Raw genomic sequence first — 19,235 nt, 5'->3', positions numbered from 1 at the left:
TCGTAATACAATTATCAGTACAACCGGGTGGAGGCGGAATAGTGCTGGTTCCAGCCGTCGGTCCAAACGTCGTTGAAGTAACAATCCCGGCAGTAAGAGTAACAATAATCCGGGTGAAGCAGTTCACGGTACATCCAGCAGGAGGCGGTATGGTACTTGTGCCAGCAGCTGTTCCAAAGGTCGTTGAAGTACTGAAGCCTCCCGTAGCAGTGACGACAACGGTCGTAATACAATTATCAGTACAACCGGGTGGAGGCGGAATAGTGCTGGTTCCAGCCGTCGGTCCAAACGTCGTTGAAGTAACAACCCCGGCAGTAAGAGTAACAATAATCCGGGTGAAGCAGTTCACGGTACATCCAGCAGGAGGTGGAATCGTACTCGTGCCAGCTGTTGGCCCAAATGTCGTGGAAGTACTGAAGCCACCTGTAGCAGTAACGACGACAGTCGTAACACAGTTGCCAGTGCAGCCGGGTGGAGGCGGAATAGTACTAGTTCCAGCTGTTGGTCCAAATGTCGTCGATGTAACACGACCGCCAACGATAGTGACGATAATCCTTGTAAAGCAGTTGACGGTGCATCCAGTAGGAGGTGGAATTGTACTGGTGCCAGCAGTTGGTCCAAACGTTGTAAAAGTACTGAAGCCACCTGTAACAGTAACAATGATTTGCGTATAGCAGTCAACTGTACATCCAGGTAGTGGTGGAATTGTGCTTGTTCCAGCCGTCGGTCCATATGTCGTCGAAGTAATAAAACCACCCGTACGAGTTACAATCACCCTTGTAGGGCAGTTTCCAATACATCCAGCTGACGGCAAAATAGTACTGGTTCCGGCTGTTTGTCCAAAAGTTGACTCTGTAATAACACCCGTAGTACCAACGGTTACGATAACCCTTGTAGGGCAGACACCAACACATCCAGGTGATGGTAGAACCGTGCTGGTTCCAGCCGTCGGACCAAATTTTGTTTCGGTAATAGGACCTCCGGGAGGAGCTACTGTCACAATAATATTTGTAAAACAGTCAACTCTGCATCCAGCAGGAGGCGGTATGGTTAGCGTGCCAGCAGTTGGCCCAAATATCGTCGAAGTCCTGAAGCCACCAGTAGCAGTAACGACGACGATGGTAACGCAATTGTCCGTACAGCCGGGTGGAGGCGAAATGGTACTCGTGCCAGCAATTGGCCCAAAGGTTGTGGAAGTACTAAATCCAACAATACCCCGGCGCGTTGAGTCCGTGTCACTTTGTACTGGCGTAATGGTTGAAGTTTTCAGTCCGGTTCTAGTCCTCGTGTTTGGTTCAACACTGATGGTAGATGTATTATCCACCGTGCGTGTTAGACCTCCAGCACATGATATGTATTCTCTATGAACGAGTTATTAATACAGAAGTTGTTGATTAAACGAATTGGTTTTGGATCTTACCTGATTGATGTATTTTCTGTAATGTTTCCAGAGCATTGGTAAACAATTGGCTGAGCCTCTACTATAACAGTAGCATTGATGCATTGTGGTTCGGCTGCGCAAGTTGAATTAAAATGTAAAATCAAAAATAGAAATAAGTTTAGGAGTGAATTGAACATGGTTGATAAATTTTATTTCAGCAGGTTCATATCCTGTTTGAATTCCAATCGTAAAATGAATCCGTTGACTCACGCCAGGAACAAACAACAGGTTGAAGCGTTGAAGTAGCTGAACTCAAAGTGTATTTCCAAGTAGATTGACAAAATGTTGAAGGAAGATAATACTTTGGACTTGGTATACTATATAACTAAGTTTGTAGAACAATCATAACCCAAAAGATCACCCAGCTTCTGCACTCTCTGGAGCCTCTAGTTGCAGAATAGAATGGACAAGGCAACCAAACAACTTGTCTGGCGGCATTATCTGAACGGTCATCCGGAAGGAGCACAAACGCATGAAAATCAACGCCGTCAGCCGGAGAGTTTAAAGTTGACGCAACGTTTCACCCGGAAGGAGCACAAACGCATGAAAAAATCAACGCTATCGGCCGGAGAATTCAAATTTTACTCAACGTATCACCCGGAAGGAGCACAAACGCATGAAGATCAACGCCGTCGGCTGGAAAGTTTAAAGTTTACGCAACGTGTCACATCTTGTTCGAAAGATATGATTACACGTTCCTGTGAAATACAACCCCGTTGTCCGACGGCATCATCCGGACGGCATCATCCAGACGGCCGGCCATCCAAAGGAAGGAGCAGGAACGGAATAGATCCGCCGTCGACAGCGAAGAAATGTTGAACATGTATAAAGATGTGACGTTTATTGAATAATAGATCAAGAAGACAGACGTCATTGCATCGTGGATTCAGTCAGAGCGGTAACCGAGATGTTCACGGAACGGGAATTACCGATCGCCGGACAACTGGCAAAGCCGTCGATCAGAGCAAGATCTACAATTTTGACTTTGGGAATACGGTAAATTTGCCGCGTATAAGCCGAGCAAATAAACCTCTCAGCCAAGAAGCACTCCGCTATACAGGGTTTGGTCTGTCTTTGTGATTGATAAACGTGACATGTGGCCTAAATCAAATTTATCCTAGCTAACGACGGTGATTTTCATCCGTTCCTGCGCCTAGCTAGCATCGGATGGCAGTCTAGACGGAAAATGCCGTCGCACTATGGGGCTGATTTTATGCTAATATGCTTGATCCACCCGACGCAATATTCGCCACATTCCGATTTCTGCTAGCGGCAGTAACAACCAAAGAGCTTGGAACAGTACGCGCGCTGTCCGACGGTTAACCGGAGCCTGCGGTAGGAGTCTGTGCTTGAAACGGCCGACTAGCTGGTGGAAGGACCAGCTGCTAGCAGTAGGGACGTCGGTGATGATAGTGACGAAGCTATGGGGAGTCAGTAAGGTCTGCCTTGTTGGTGTATCGATCGGCAGAAAGTCATGAGATACTATCCAGTTGTGTGTTCCTTGCATTGTCGGTTCCAGTGGGTCCTCTATTTCTTCAGGTTCAAGGCGGCGGTGGGTCAAAGAAGGAACAAAGCTCCCGCTGGTGCCAACGAATATTAAGCTTCCAGGGAGATCGACGGCGTTGACAAGCGAGACGGTGGCGGTGCAACTAGTGATATTTACTGGTACCGTGTGTGAAACTAAGGAAACGGGGGTGAAGATTTGACACAGTGTCCAATCAAGATGGAGGACAGGCGGGAGAGTCCAGCTCGCAACAGGGCTACGGGTACCCGTAGCGGTAAAGTCATACGGGTACCCGGTCCAACGTTGACTATGTGACGGGTGAGAGGGTGGCTGAACCTAGTGGGTTTTCCATCGGATTTAATGATCCCGTGCGTGAAACTAAGGAAGCGCGGGGTGGAGATTGAACATAGAGTTCAATCAAGGCCGCCTACGGGTACCCGTAGCCGTAAGAGGGTTTCATTCCACTAGGCGACCTGTCGGCCAGGCTGTAGCTAGCTATTCCAGGACTCAATACGGAGTAGTCAATAACTTTTCCATTCTCGTCCATCTCCACCACCTTCTTATTCTTCTCAAACTTAGCCTTGATGGCCTCCTTATCGCTTCTGCACGTAGCAGACTGGAAGTATCATTAGCATTCGGGTTAAGTTGGTTATTAAAATGAGTTCGATGATACCGAGCCAGCCTATGTAAACCCAAAACATGTTAGCTCTTAGCTACTAATGTGAACGTAGTATTGAAGTCATTATGGGATGCTGAAAAAAAAAACGTACACAAGTTAGTAGCCCCTTGGTTTCGACGTCGGCTAATTCGTATTGGCATAGCCCAGACCGCGAAATGTGACAGCCAGAAGCAGGGTGGCAAACGCCTTCTGTGCGTGGCTTGTTGCAACGGGCTGCCTGCAGCTGCGGGCGACTTACGTTTCTTGTTTTCAATTATGTGGTACCAATCGTCAAGATTGACATTTCTGTCCAAAACCGAGGTCAATAAGCCCTCATTTAACTCAACAAGGCCTCGGGGAGATTGATGTTCAGGTTTTTATGTCTTTCGTTTACCATGACCACACCTGATCCTACAAGCTCGATTTGAAGAATTATGCCTAAAATGAAGACGTTAGCATTACGAACACAAAAGAGATTTGCTCCAGGCATGGCTGGTCAGCCGGGGTGAATCATGGCCAATATATTCACCTTGCCGAGCACACTGACGGGTACTTCCTTGGCCCCGAAGACGCGGGCAACATCAATTTCTGTCATGTTTACTTCGCCGTGACCAGGTGAATCGAATATCTTGTAGACTCGCTGATCCTTCGGGTCCATGTGTCTCTCGTCGGTAAAGGCGATATAAATATCATCATATGTCCAGACATGCCAATAATAAATAAATAAATAAACATCGCATATTGTTATGTATTTATTGTTAAGCCCCTATATTGATATGTATTTATTGTTAAGCCCCTATATTGATATGTATTTATTGTTGATACGCTCGTACGGTGTTGCTTCTCGTCGTTCGTTACTCAACCGAGCGGTCGACTCCGACGCCAGCGGCCGGTTCTTGTATTTCGCCCAATGCCGCCGCGCACCATCAATGACGGTCTGTCGCCATTCCTCTGGCCAATGGCGGTCAAGGTACCTCTGGCGCTTTTCTGGATGCAGTAGCAACGCCGTGGCGTATATGGGATTCTTATCACTCTCCGCATTATACTTCGAGAGAACCCACCAGCCCCTATGCACAGAATTAACCGTACGCGCGTCGTTCACGTATTTGACCTGTTTTAACATGAGCACAAAGTCTAGTGGTCGATTGCACCGCTCTTCGAGGGACCACCTACCTTGGCATTCTACAAGGTTTCTTCTCACCTAGAGCCCAACGCTTCTTTCCATCTGTTTCCAGCCTCGTTCGCTGTGACATGACAGGCCTGCTTGAAGGTCAGTTTCTCCAAGTGTTCAGCGTCCTACCTTCAGCGACTGAGGCGCGGTCTGCCAAGTTGAAGGCTGTTGTGTTAGTATGGTTGTTCTTGATCAGCAAGTACATGGCCCGTTAACGGTCCATACTGAAGCGTTTTGTCGCCAACGCGAACTGTATCGTCGCACGCACAGCCCCACTATCATGTTGCCACTTGTCGTCGCCTGACTCTGCCTTGCCTCCTAGGAAGAAAGACAAGTCTCCCGCCTTTCCGCGCGCATATCGCAGCATGGTCTCTCGTTGTACCGTCCATCTTCTGCATCGAAAGAGGAAATGCTCCACCGTTTCTGCAGACTGCCCACAAGTGCACTCATCCGATTCCACCGCCCCGATTTTGCAGAGGTAGCATTTCAGCGGCGATTTGCCAGTTCGAAGTTGTATCAACACTTCGGATTCCTTTCTTGTTAGCTCGTCGTACAACTTGCGGGTGTGCTTGCCCGGCAATGCCTTATCGATGCGCCTTGAATGCTTTCCAACCCCTTCCGGGATCTGACGAACGCGAGCGTGTTCGTTGAGCAGCAGTCGTAACGTCGTTGATCTTGCTTGAAACTCGTCTCGCGTCGCTCTTTTCGCTTGCATTTTGGCCAGTGGCCCTATAGGGTAGGACTATGGTGTGCAGAGCCGTCGGCGCTAGCGCCAAGGCTGGCAATCCAATTAATAGCCTGCCTCACCGTAAAGACGGGGGCTAGCATACTGCTACACCATGCTGAATTATAGCTACGGCAAGAAAAAAGATGGATCGTATAGTGACATTGAAGACTTTAGAGGCCATGAGTATACATGGAAGGGCACAAGAGCGCGGCAAAGGGCTGTGGAGGTCGGAAACAATCGGGGCCGATGCGACGCTCGAAGGAGTTCAATTTGCGCTGACAACGGATTTTATTTTCTTGAAGTCCGGATTAATGGTGGCAGCCACTTCCCATCACAATGCAAAGGAATGCCGAGGCCGAGGTCTTCGAAGGGGAGGATAAGCTGACGAAACCTCAGGATCAATTACTACGAGATGCTGGAGATGCTCTGCAATCCTCAAGAAGAGTGCAGAGAATGGCAGATTTGCCAGTCATAAATGCAAAATGCTGCGTTTCCTACTTCCATACCGACGAGATTTATTACAAATATGTCTGAGATGTGATTTTTCGTGAATGGTGATGGGTAAACTCGGGTAGAGATCGAGAGACCGGTCATATGAGGTCCTTTGGTCCTAATGGGAACAACGATTGGTGAGACGGGCACAATTGAAAAATTGCAGCTGTCGTCGAGATGATCAAAGCAGTGCCGCCCCGGGAAGGCCAAAGTCGTCAGTAGTCCTTACATTATTTGTAGTCCCCCGCATTAACTACGAACTATTGTTTTGACCGTGGCTATGGCAACTAGTGTGCCACTGCACAAGCTGAGATATGTTATGCGTGATTCGCCTTGGAGAATATCAGTGTTGCTAATAATATGACAATAAAACAATATACTGCAACATATGCGATATAATATGCACTCCCCGATATTGTACCAATACAATACGGGTATGTCCATACTGGCAATATATTGTTTATATTGGATGACCACTGTGAAGCAAAAGTCCCATTTTTTGTTGACAGTTTGACCGACTGGTATGCTACGCCGCGGGGGAAAAAAGGTCAATATCAGACGAAATTTCGGAACCCTCCACTCACCAATTGCACGACCCAGACGAGAGCCAAACGACCCCATGCCAACCGTCGCGACTTCGTACGGTCTACACAATTTCGTGTGCTAAGCCAAGAACATCATGGGTCTTCTCTCATATGCCAGACGAGGAGATAGAAACGAAATACTACAATCAACGGACCGGGAAAGAGGAATGGCGTTGCAAACATTGCGACAAATCGTACTCCTGTTCGGGTGGAACGGCGGCTCCGGCTAAGCACCTGACCGACCCTCCTCCTGACGGGCACGGCCTACCCAAAGGTGCGCCACGAACAGCAAAGGTCACCAACATCCGGACTATTCTCGAACAAACTCGACTTACGGCCGAAGGGAATCCGCGAAAACGCTGTAGGCTCAACGATCAATGTGGAGATTCGATCGATCCAGACCAGCTCGAGGGGTTATACGTACGATTCATTACGGGGGCATCTCAGCCTGACGATATTCATACCACGGATGGAAGCGTTCAGCCCTACCGCTCGGTATCCGAATCAAGTTCTCAACAAGCTCGCCGTGCGTAACGAGGAGCTTCACCATATATAGTCGCGACGTTGCCATCGACTGCGCGTGCTTGCGAGCGGGGACCTCGTGAAGCTCGTGGCAACCGCAAGATGGATTTACGGTATCGTGCCCGACTTGATGCGTTTCGGGTGCCGCCGTACGACGAATCTGCTTCCTGAACTTTTCCATGCCAAGTTACAGCACGCGCCGGCCACGAACCACGCGCCGGCCACGAACCACGCGCCGGCCACGAACCATGGCCGTAGGAATCGACTCGACGCTGGTCAGCCATCCGAATGGAACAAGCCGCGAGCAGCCCTATACCGCCCTTGCAATGGCATAGGGCGCTCGGCGTGTATCTGTGAATCTCCTCGCTAGCTCGGTGCGTTCCGCTGAAACACTATGACCGAAGACGTATCGTGTGTTCCGCTTACACAGCGACCCCCATACGCCCGTCTCGACGATTACCCGGCTATGTTGCTGCCTGCCATATCTGCTGTGCGGCATCGTACTTGAACCATTTCGTCTCATAGAATGCCCAGAGTTTCGAGCGCTCTTGGCCTATCTCAACACCGATGTCGATACTTGGCTTCCTGACACACACGAGACCATCAGGAAATGGATTATGCGACAGTATGGAGTTCAGAGGGAGAAGGTCAAGCAGCGCATACAGTCGGCAAAGTCAAGAACCCATATCAGCTGCGATCTTTGGACGTCTCCCAACTCTTTGGCCATCTTAGGCATTGTCGCTCACTACGTTACGGAAGACGGCCAGCTGGAGCACCATGTCTTGGGGTTGAAAGACGGTTTCATGCCAGGGGGAGGCCCAAGGGTCACTCTCGTGCGAGGTGAGAGTGCTAGGTGCTTTGCAGTGGTACTGGAGCATCTCGTCCAAGAAATTTTCAACCTCGTCCTCCTCGAACGTGGCAACACCACGCGTGCTCGGACGTGCTTTCGGAAACCATCTCCTCGGTGACGCTCGCCTTTGATCGCTTCTGTGAAACCCCCTGCATGGCAGCCGCCGACTGGGTGTAGAGTTTAAGAGAGCTCACGTCCTTTATGATCTGCACGCTGCTGCGCTGGGCCTTGGATTGTGTCAGGAGCTTCTTTGCCTTGGACTCGACCCGATTCAAGTGCGCCATCCATCTCGCCGTCTAACTGGCGAGGGTGGGCTCGAAGGATTGCATTGCATTTCCACAGCTATCCGGTCCGTTGGGCAAGATGGACGACGGATGCATGGGTGCGTGAATGCCTCCATTCGCTCCTTTGTGTATTTACACCTGCGTGTGGTGTACAAGCCTCACAAAAGGGCATTGAAAGCGGTCATGGTTTTGATAGGAGGTGGCAAACTGCGGGATGATGTATGATTTCTCGCTCAGTCGAGATCTCGTCTTTGCTGATGGCGGAGCTTTGTAAACATGTTGGGTGCATGCGTTGGAGAGAATAATGGCGAGCAGGTTGTCGAGCAGGACGATGTCGAGCAGGACGATGTCGAGCAGGACGATGTCGAGCAGAACGATGTCGAGCAAGAGGAGGTCGAATAGGAATATGCTGAGCAGGAGGATGTTGGGCAGGAAGATGTCGAGAAGGAAGATGCCAAGCAAGAGATGTCGAGCAGGAAGTTGTCGAGCAGGAAGATGTTGAGCAAGAGGACGTCGAGCAGGAGAATGGTCTGCCTGATAGGTCAGGCCACAGTAAATGTTCAAGTACGTTGCCAACCGTTGGCTTTACCAGCACGCTGAACGGTGCGCACGACACCAAGCTTCCACCAACATGCAGCCGGTAGCGCCGACAGTTGGTTGGCACATGTCCCCTCTCCGACGAGCACCAAAGGCACCAAACGACGGGAGGTGAGGAATTTACTGAAATCATATGCCGCATCATGTTTCAAGTACGATGCCGCACAGCAGATATGGCAGGCAGCAACGTAGCCGGGTAATCGTCGAGACGGGCGTATGGGGGTCGCTGTGTGAGCGGAACACACGACACGTCTTCGGTCATGGTGTTTCAGCGGAACGCATCGAGCTAGCGAGGAGATTCACAGATACGCGCCGAGTGCCCCATGCCATTGCAAGGGCGGTATAGGGCTGCTCGCGGCTTGTTCCATTCGGATGGCTGACCAGCGTCGAGTCGATTCCCACGGCCATGGTTCGTAGCCGGCGCGTACTGTGACTTGGCATGGAAAAGTTCAGGAAGCAGATTCGTTGTACGGGGCGGCACCCGAAACGCATCAAGTCGGGCAGGATGCCGTAAATCCATCTCGCGGTTGCCACAAGCTTCACGAGGTCCCCGCTCGCAAGCACGCGCAGTCGATGGTAACGTTGCGACTATATATGGTGAAGCTCCTCGTTACGCACGGCGAGCTTGTTGAGAACTTGATTCGGATACCGAGCGGCAGGGCTGAACGCTTCCATCCGTGGTATGAATATCGTCAGGCTGAGACGCCCCTCGTGGCATCATGGCTAACCCTCTCCAGCCGATTCATATCCACGCCGAGACACATCTAGCATCGGCTCGAGCGGTAGCATGACGGACAGCGGCGATTTTATCAAGCTGCCCACCGCAGAGGAAGAAGACCGCATGCGCAAAGCAGCGCGAGAATCTCGGCGAAAGCGCGAGGAAGGTCGGAGGAAACGAGAATTGGCGGAAACGATGGCCAACGCGGGGACGGAATCTCAGAGACGCAGGGCAGTGCCGGCGCTGCTACCTCGGGTCTTGACATGTAAAGTCCAGCGTGTAGGAATAGGCTAGTTGCAGGTCGTTTGTTGCAAAGAAAATGGTGCGTCGGCTTCCAAAGGAGACATGAGCAGTTTCCATTGTGTCGATTCCTCTTCTGCTCATGGCTCACCCAAAGGCCGAAGTAGTGGTAGAAGCAAGTGGAAGAGGGCGGCGGAATTGAGCAGGCACATGCTTGATGCCCCTAAAACATGTCAAGACTGCAGCGTTTGCAGAGACACGTCCCTGGAAGACGGCAAGAGTTGGACTCCCAGGCTGTCTCGGATCGAGTGGCCCAAACGTAGCCAGACCGGCGTACTGGTTGGAACGCATTCAATTGCGAGGTAAACAGAGCAACCGCGGTTGCAAAGGGACCACACAGCTCGCTTCTCTCAGTCAAGCGGGAAAATGGAGACATTTGGTGCCCTTTCGGCACGTTCGACGGACGGAAGGTGAAATACAGCTGATGGTTTCGATCCGTTACCCATGATGATTTGTCCGGACGCGCGAGATGGGATAGAGATGGGATGATCATGTTTCGCCAACCTCGGAACCTATTGTGCCACATCCGAGGTCCTGTTGATGTCTGTCTACAAGGTAGTTGCTTGAACGATGGCCGGCACCGTGTTGCGGAAAGCAGACATGCATTGCGTTGGGAATCCCCCAGCGCCGTACTTGACTGTCGACTTGGACGAGCATGCCTGAAACGTCGTCTCGTCAAGCCTCGGCGCGGAATGCGAACGGTCTCGCAGACATGGCATGAGCAGGTGGTTGAGAAATTCGCCATCAACGCGGCACACCAGCACCTGTCCTTGCCAGCAAAGATTGCCCCGTGTTGATGCTGATATCGGCTGCAAGTCTTGAACGCAGCCACCTTTGGTTGTTTCAAATCGCCGTGCACGGATGGGAAACTGGCAGCGACGGACTCCCAACTTCCATTAGCGGTTCGGCCGAACGAGATTGGGGAGGAAGATGGACGAAAGGCGAGCCGATGGAATCTGACTGTCGCGTATATTTGGCCGCACCGCGGAATAAGCGAGCGAGCGATAAACTTCTTCGAGCCTGCTCGTCATATTGCAGCGGACGTCCATGGCAAATTCCGAACGTGAACCTTGGGGGCTGGCCAGCGACATTCCGGCTCGCCGTCGACGGCACTTGGAAAGGACGAATCAAATGAAGTGAATGTGAGGCTTGATGGCCAGAATGCTCCGCTTCTTGAACGCCGGGCAGGCCATGGGATCATCCAACGTCGTCAGCTGAGGGATGTGAGGTTGTATGCAGGCCAGGACGGCATAACGGTCGGCATCGCCTTGCTCGCCAGGATCTGCAATCTTGCTCTACGCGCGCACGGCAGGCTCGGTCATTTAAATCGTTGCAACGACAGCTTCCCTTCGCTCCACGTTCCCGCGCCCTCCCACGACGGCAGCATTGACGAGATGGGTCCCTCGAGTCTGGTCCCTAGGCGGCCCAAGACGCAACGCGGTTGCGAGCAGCAACCATGGATAGTACAAGGCTAGGCAGACGATGGAGAGCCACGGCCTCCTCCCAAGCATGACGTTTCCGTACCACTTGTCGACGCCGTCGTAGCGCAGCCATTCCTCGCCCCTGCCCGAGTGAATGTGACCGCAGACCAGGAGCTTGGGTCGGATCCTCCAGACGTCGGCGAGGAGCATCTCGCAACCGCCACCGGCAGCATCAAGGTACCCTTTGGGCGGGCCGTGCGTCAGGATGACGTCCGTCTCGGACGGTGCCGTCCCCAGCGGGTGCGTCGTCGAATCTTTGCCGTACTGAAACGCCCAATGTCCGTGCCGCGGTGTCCACGGGCTGCCGAACAGGCGGACGGTCCGGTTCGTGCCTTGGATGGGCAGGTCGAGCGACTCGCGCTCGAGATATCGCACATCCCCCCAGACCAGATCGTCCCTGCGCTGGCCCGGGCGAAGGTCCAGCTCTCGGTCCGGGTGCGCGGCGGCGAAGACGGGATCGAGGAGCAGATCGTGGTTGCCGGCGACGACCACCTTGTGAGGGTGCGGCTGGGCGGCGAGCCATGACAGCTGCGCCTGTATCTCGGGGAAGGTGCCGTACTGCGACAGGTCTCCGGCATGCAGCAGGATGTCGCCTGGGGGGAGCGGCGAGGGGGTGGTGTTGTGCGTGTCGGAAATGCACACCACCGTCACGGCGCGGTGGGCGTTGCAGGTTGCGGGTGCCGTGACCGATTCGGATCCCGGCCTCTGCGTCGAACTCTCGAGCCTGCGCATCGCCCGACGGAGCCTGGCGGCGAATCTCGGTGGCAGGCTCTGCTGCGACGGAGGCCCAACATGGGGTTCGCCGATGATCCGAATCGGCATGGCGAGCGAGCGAGCGAACCTTGCCCGGCCTATGGGAGAAGCTGGGCCGTGGACGGATAGACGCGACAGGGGGGCGTCGATGCAGAAATCATTTGCAAAGGAGGGATCCCGCGTGCACGGTGCACGAAGTCATTGCAATGCTCCGTAGATGAGTCGTTCATCATTCCCTGCACATGTGCCCCGTACGAGGCAGCCAGGCGGCTAGGCCGGGGGGGAACCTTACGTCATCGGCCGTTCCGCCTTTTTGATGCGTTGCCAATGGGCCCTGGGCATCATCCAACGAACGCCATTGGGAGTTACTGCTACGGGATGATGATAAGGCGTAGTCCGTACCGAGGACGTAATTACTTACTTTGGTACAAATAAGTGCTTAGGCGTACTCTGTAATACTGCAATGTACAGTACAGTAAGGACTTGTATATGACCATTTGCAGTAAGTTGGTAAAGACTATGCAAGTACCAAGTACTTCAGCACATGTACGTGCAAGTACGGTATTAATTAGGTGCGCGTGCCCTCCGTACCATTATCGCATGGCTGTCAACAGGTGTCGACGAAAAAACGCAGCATGAAGGAGCAAGTCCCCGGAGGGTAGATTTTTAAATCTCGACGAATACAAGACGATGACATTTCCCACTCACCGGCAGCCATTGCGCCGCTGCCGAACAACATTTTTCGTCGTGCGTACTGTACGGTTGCTGCACCGGCGGCCCGCCAACCACTCCAAATATCACACTTCCGAGTGTTGATTGGCACCTGGTGTGCTGTGCCTGTGCCTGCAGCAGAAATACGAGGACGGAGTAGGTGTACAGCACGGAGTACTCCGTACGAGCATTACCACAAGTACCTAGTACCTAAGTAGGTGCGCAGGCGGTAATGGTTGAGATTTAATCCGTTCTTGTACGGACGGAGTACTCACTGCAAGTATTCGTTGTTCGTACAGCAAGTACCAAGTATTTAGAATGCACAGTAATACGGCATCGACTGTACGCCTAAACGATGGATCCTTGCATCGGACGACTGCGCCAACAAGCACGCATCGGAGCGTGGTGCCACCTCGCGCATCTCGCAGGCACCGCCGTCGCGCCCGCATCGTCGGTTGGAAAAGCCTGCCTTTACGTCGATGAACGAATGCACGTGCGGAGTGCATTTTGCCGCAAGGCGATGATGCCCGTACGGGTACGTAAGAGTACATGTAGTGCCTGCATTCGCGCACAGACATGCATGTACAACAAAGTATCATCACGGCGCGGTCCAGAGGGTGGATTTGATCGGTCCACGCGTGCAGCTGCTTGTACATGTACATGCACCTGGTACGCTGCTGGCACTCTCGTGGAAGCAGACGGTAGTCCATGTACTTGCATCGCACGGAAGCCGAGGTTGCGTCGGTGGCGTCGGTGGCGTGGCGAGGTGACAGAAGGATCCTTCCGCTTCTCTTGCTCGAATGTGCTCACCCTGCCAAAGTCGCCCGGATGCGCGGGTTGAAGGCGATTGTGCGCAGAGTGACTTTGGGTAATGCCTAGTGCACAGTCCCTACACTGTACTTGCCGTGCCGTCCAGGGCGAGCTGTGACGGTTCCTAAAAGACGTCGGGCCGCGGCGGAGTTGGCCATGCTGCCGAGTCGTCCGGGTACTCGTAGTGATGGAGGTGTAGAGTAAGCACAGCAATACGTCAGTTCTGCGCTGCAGGCACTCAAGTAGGTACGTAGTCCTTTATACAGTACTTACAGTGCGGGGCTCCGTCCCCACGGGTCTTGGTGGGTCTTGACGAATGCAGCAAGTACAGTTAAATACAAGTATTACTTAATTACAGTACTCCGTACAGTAATACCAGTACGGAGTACTTGCGCATGACTATATGTACTTACTTACTTTGTTGCACAGTAATACGCACTCGTGCTCGTTGTGGTTTACCAACCCGCAGAGCAAGTAAGTATATTACCTGCTACTACTTGCAGTACTGTTACTGGAAAAGGTGTCCGTGTAAGCGCACCGACTAGTATGCAATTACATTTACTTGTACCTGTAAGTAGGTGTAATATACACTCTAGTACGGAGTATGCACATGCACATGTACTTGTAGGTGTATAATACACTCTACTCCGTAGTACTCCGTACATGCACATGTAGTGCACTCCTTACTTATACTTACAGTAAGTGTATTATTATACGCTCTAGTAAGTACATGCACATTACTTGTACCTACAGTAGGTGGATTATTATACACTCTAGTAAGTACATGCACATGTACATGTACATGCACATTAATGCAACCTACTGTAATACTCACATACCTAGTGCATACTATACTATACTGCGACTGGCACCTGCAGCACTGCATACCTAGTGTACTAGGTACTAAATATATCCGGAGCACTTCTGCACATATAGGAGAACATGCTAATAATACGATTGGTGGCATTCACCGATACGAGCCGGAGTCCTCATACATACTAGGAATGGCATCAAGCGCAAACGTATCCGTACATGCACAGCTAGTTGTCTGAAAAAACCCAGAGTGCAAGCCGACCGATGCGAGGACCCAATGCCTTCCAAGTCTGCCTACATGTAGGAACTTGCGTGCAAGCATGACGGCGGCACCCGTGCACAGACAACGAGAAAGGCTCCGACGAAAAAAGTCAGGTCTGCCTTTGCTTACGACGAATGCCACCTCGGAGGGCCATGGCGGACGCGCCGCCCGCTGGCGAAGAAGAAAAGAAAAAAACGACGGCGGCTCGGGCTTCCTTGTCGCATTCGTGCGGGGGTTCCGTTCCGACAACCGGCGCTGGTGAGGGCCAGTGCGGCTTACACCGGCCGTCGGACCGCATCCAGCGAGGCACGCAAGCGAGAAAGCTGGCGGCAGCGCCATCCCCTCGGTGCCGTCGTGCGTCTCGCTCGAATCAAGGCCGCAACCCTGCCGGCAGAGCGGAGAAGTTTTTTCCCACATGCACCGCATCCCCCTCCCCGTCCCCTGCCGCCGCGAGGAACCCTCAGGACGATGCAGGCTAGCGCGCACCGGTGAATGGCATCGGCCTACTGCCGCCGCCGCCGCCGCTGCTGGTTGCACGAGGGCGGGTAAAGGCACGGGTGCGTGAGCCCGTGGCAGCGCGAGCCGGTCACGCCGGCACCGCTACGGTACTTTGGTGGGTAGCACGAGGCTGTGCTCTCGGCCAGCATGGGCTTGACCGCAACGTTGACGACGCACGTACATGTAACAGCACACCAACAACTAGGCGGGTGTGGTGTGCTGTACTTGCATGCACACACGCGCACACACACACACACCCACACACCCACCCATGCACACAATCGCATAGGCGCAGCAACCGCACGTACATTGGATGACCGACAGGTCGACTCGTATGACCTGAAAATGACCGTCGTCGTCGTTGCATGCGTCGTCTTTCCACCTACCAGGTAATATGCGATGCAGATGCACAAGTGCCTCGACGCTTCGGCGCAGCAACCGCCGCATCGGTCCTTCCGCGCCCCGGCGCAGCCCATCTCACCTTCCTCCAGGGCCGCCGCCTTCATCGACGGCAAGTGCGTGCCGGAGCACACCGTGCTTCGACGGCAGCCGCGACCTACCTCCCTTGCATCCCTGATCCCGGACGAGGTGCCATCTCCTCGTGTCAGCATCTCTCGCAGTCGCGCGAGCCGACACCTCGTGAGGAGGAGTTGCACGACGGCCGGGAGATGCCAACGTGATTCTCGTGATTCTCGTGATGCTCGTCGGCCTCGACGTGACGGAAGCGGCCGAGGCCCCCAACATCGACAGGCTCGTCCCGCGCCTTCCCCTCGCCCGGCCCGTCGACCGATACGAGAATCGTGCTACGTCATGGCCCGGACGGCAGAGGAAGCCGAGGAAGCCACGATGGACCGGCTCGATGGACTGGACCGAATCGACCGACGTCCGAAGCACTGCGCTTTCCCTGCGCTCTCGCCTCGGCCAACCTCGCCTCGCCGCGGCCGTCAACCAGCCTCTCCTGCTGCTGCTTCTGGTTGACCGGGCCAGTCGGTGAGCATCCGCCTCGTCTCTCGTCGTCCCTTCTCCGCGTAGTACCCTCTGCCGCAGGCCAGCCCGGCACGTATAAAGAGACCGTCTCACGCCCGACGTCGATGCCGTCGTCACACTGCCTCGCCCGACACCGACACTCGCTTCCACCATCCTCCACCAGCACACACTCGCTCCCATCATCCTCGACCGAAACGTTGACACCCGTGTGGCCATGATTTCCCACGTTCTCACGACGCTCCTCGTCGCCGCCTCGGCCATGGCGGCGCCGGCCGCCGAGGTCGACGCCGACGCCAACAAGTGCACGTCGCGGTCGACCAAGGTCAAGGAGTGGACCGTCGGCGACTTTGACTTCCACTCGTCGTACATCTTCTCGACGCCCGCCCACCAGAACTCGTGGGGCTACGTCAACTTCACGCTCACGCACCCGGCCGTCAACTACAAGGCGCAGTGCTCGGGCCAGTCCAACCAGCTCTCGGACTTTTTCTACGGCACCACGCAGTACTCGTGCACCATCCCCGGCAGCCGGGACCAGGCCACGTTCAGCTTCGACCGTCCCACGGGCGAGCTCAAGCTCGACCACAGCTGGTCCTGCGCCGGCGAGGGCAGCCACTTCAACGCCAAGGGCGGCGCCAAGCTCAAGCTCGCCTGCTCCGAGTCGTACTACAAGAACCCGGCGTGGAAGAAGGGCGAGATCTACTCGACTCGCACCGTCAACTGCGCTCGCGTCACGGTCAAGGCGCCCATCAAGGAGATGAGCGGCGTCGCTTGAGCGGCCCGCGGCACCCCTCGACACGACCTTTTTTTTCTTCGCACGCAAATCATAATCTCTTCCTTCCCAAAGGCTGCCGTTTGGCGCGAGGGCCGCGAGGAGGGGTACCGGGGCGGCAAGGGGCGGCGAGATATGAGGCGGACGGCATTCACGACGCACGACATTGATGACATTCCTTTTTGACGCGCCATCAAAACGCACTCGTATATAAGTAGAGGCGACGATTTGTCCGAGGACAGGAGACGGAGGCGGAAATACACATCAAGTCCGCACGCACCCATGTCCCTTGCCGTGACGTTGCGCCTTGGCCTTTGGACGGAAGAGGCCCGACGTGATGCCGTGCTGGTGACCGTGCTGGTGGCCGCTCGACGGTGAGCGGGCTCCCAGTCGTCTGTACGAGTAATTACAGTACAGCAGTTGTAAGAAGTGTGGTTGTAGGTCAAGAATACTGCAAGTAAATGCTTACGTAGTCCCGCACACTGCGCATGTACAACACATGTACAGAGTACAGCGGAGGGAAGTATGCACTTGCGCATAAGTAAATGCACATGCAACTGCTTACAAGTGCAGTACTTGATGGTTGTAATAGTTGTACGAATATTACAATCTGTACGTACTTACTCCGTACACCGTAAGTACTTACTCCGTAATAATAAGCACTCCATAGTTGCATAATATTACTCCTTCTGTACTCCGTACTTACGCATTGCTTCCCGCGTGCGGAGGGGATGGAGGCGGGTCGGAATCAACATGTACTCCGTACTTACTCCGTACCTCACGCTGTACGTACTCTGTACTGAATTCTTGCACCGGTGTGTGGACATGCGGGTAAGTACATAGTACTCGTACTTGGACTACTTACAAATACTTTCTTGTATCCAGGTACCACCACTTACAACTACAGTACATGCATGTACTGTACGGAGTACACATGCGGAGTGCTTGTATGTATGGAGTAAGCAGTGGTATAGGCGTTAGAGCATGGACTACTTGGAGCAATAATAGTGGTTCGACCTCGTACTCGTACTCGTACTCGTACTTGCTTACAGTACACAGTCGAAGTTAAGACTGCACTCTGTGCTCCGTGGGCCGTACGTTGTATTCTTGCATGTACTCATGCAGACCTCTAAATGTTTTATAAGTACGGAGTACTCCGTACAGTACCCGTAAGTGTACAGTACGCCTTCTCAAGTACAGTACGTACATGTATGCAGTATACTGTGCATCTAGTACTTGCACAAGCACTTGGCAGATGCATACAGCAAGTACTTACTGTACAGTACAGTACAAGTACGCCCGCCCACTCTGTACCTGTACTTACAGTACTGCACAGTGTCCACCTGTACCAGGCATACTTGCTCCTACGGATGCTGTGCACCTTTTGCTTCATCCCACACCGCATGCGTGTGCGTGCCAACAAGCACATCTACTCGTGCTCGCTCGTACGTGTGCACCTCCACATCAAGTACAAGCATGAGCGTCGTACCGAGTGCTTGCGAGCAGAAAGGAGCCAGATCGGCAGTCGAGCATGCGCCACGTGGCAACGTTCCAGAATGGAACATCAAAGCAAGTACGCGTGCACTCGTGTGCCGTTTCATCCCGTTGGACAAACACCGGCGCAAGCGAGCAGCGTACAGTACTTGCACTTGCATACATCGTGCATGTGCATCCATCCCCGGTCGAATGCACCGTCAGGGATACGGCAACGAACGAGGGCGGCGATCGCTGACGACACAGCTGCTCGGCAGGACATCATCGGGGGCGCACAGCGCAATGGCTGGCATCGTCGTCGCGTCGGGGCGTAAGTGCCTGAATTTTGCCTCGTCTCGGCCGATGATTGGCTCCTTCGGGGGAGCAGCCGTGTGCTTCATGATATCGCGTCATGGGCTCGGGGCGAATGAGAGAGCGTGGGGCCCACTTTTGGCAGACGCCTTCGCCGCAGCCTTGTATCGAGACCAAGACGTCGAAGCGGGCGTTATCGGAGCACCGTCGGCCCAACGCCCAGCCAAATGCGGCGTAGCGCGACGCTACTTGCTCGAATGCCACCTTTGACCGTCGACGCCATGCCTCCTTTGGCCTCGCCAGGCCCTGTCGGTGGCTTCGGGCCGGTCATCGGAAGGCTTGCTGCTGTAAAGTTTCCTTCAACTTCATGAAAATTTAGTGCAGTAATCAGTAATAATAATACAGTGCGAGTTAAGTTTCCTTGAAGTTGACAAAAAGTTCGTGCAGTAATACTCCGTAAGCAGAAACAATAATACAGTGTGGCAAAGAATACTACTGCGGTAAGTATACTTGTACAG

At 53.5% G+C, this 19,235-nt stretch overlaps 5 protein-coding genes across 5 annotated transcripts; 1 reads left to right on the top strand and 4 right to left on the bottom strand.

Moving 5' to 3' along the window:
* Nucleotides 1-4,985: 4,985 nt before the first annotated feature.
* On the bottom strand, nucleotides 4,986-5,489 carry DCS_03077 (uncharacterized protein; the record flags this gene model as incomplete). Its single annotated transcript, XM_040800401.1, has 1 exon — nucleotides 4,986-5,489. The coding sequence occupies one exon, from the start codon at nucleotides 5,487-5,489 to the stop codon at nucleotides 4,986-4,988; it is 504 nt and encodes a 167-aa protein (XP_040661284.1).
* A 2,504-nt stretch (nucleotides 5,490-7,993) lies between these two features.
* DCS_03076 (uncharacterized protein) lies at nucleotides 7,994-8,233 on the bottom strand (the record flags this gene model as incomplete). Its single annotated transcript, XM_040800400.1, has 1 exon — nucleotides 7,994-8,233. One exon carries the CDS (start codon nucleotides 8,231-8,233, stop codon nucleotides 7,994-7,996), a length of 240 nt encoding a protein of 79 aa, XP_040661283.1.
* Nucleotides 8,234-8,365: 132 nt separating this feature from the next.
* Nucleotides 8,366-9,092, bottom strand: DCS_03075 (uncharacterized protein; the record flags this gene model as incomplete). Its single annotated transcript, XM_040800399.1, has 2 exons — nucleotides 8,366-8,767; nucleotides 8,997-9,092. 2 exons carry the CDS (start codon nucleotides 9,090-9,092, stop codon nucleotides 8,366-8,368), a joined length of 498 nt encoding a protein of 165 aa, XP_040661282.1.
* Nucleotides 9,093-11,170: 2,078 nt separating this feature from the next.
* On the bottom strand, nucleotides 11,171-12,151 carry DCS_03074 (uncharacterized protein; the record flags this gene model as incomplete). The annotated part of the gene is made up of 1 exon (XM_040800398.1): nucleotides 11,171-12,151. The coding sequence occupies one exon, from the start codon at nucleotides 12,149-12,151 to the stop codon at nucleotides 11,171-11,173; it is 981 nt and encodes a 326-aa protein (XP_040661281.1).
* Nucleotides 12,152-15,575: 3,424 nt separating this feature from the next.
* Nucleotides 15,576-16,935, top strand: DCS_03073 (uncharacterized protein; the record flags this gene model as incomplete). Its single annotated transcript, XM_040800397.1, has 3 exons — nucleotides 15,576-15,777; nucleotides 15,821-16,166; nucleotides 16,245-16,935. 3 exons carry the CDS (start codon nucleotides 15,576-15,578, stop codon nucleotides 16,933-16,935), a joined length of 1,239 nt encoding a protein of 412 aa, XP_040661280.1.
* Nucleotides 16,936-19,235: the final 2,300 nt, after the last annotated feature.

This window comes from Drechmeria coniospora, chromosome 01, assembly GCF_001625195.1.
Source record: "Drechmeria coniospora strain ARSEF 6962 chromosome 01, whole genome shotgun sequence".
Lineage (NCBI taxonomy): Eukaryota > Fungi > Ascomycota > Sordariomycetes > Hypocreales > Ophiocordycipitaceae > Drechmeria > Drechmeria coniospora.
The sequence above is the reverse complement of the archived record's forward strand: the minus strand, read 5'-3'. Positions and strand labels throughout refer to the sequence as shown.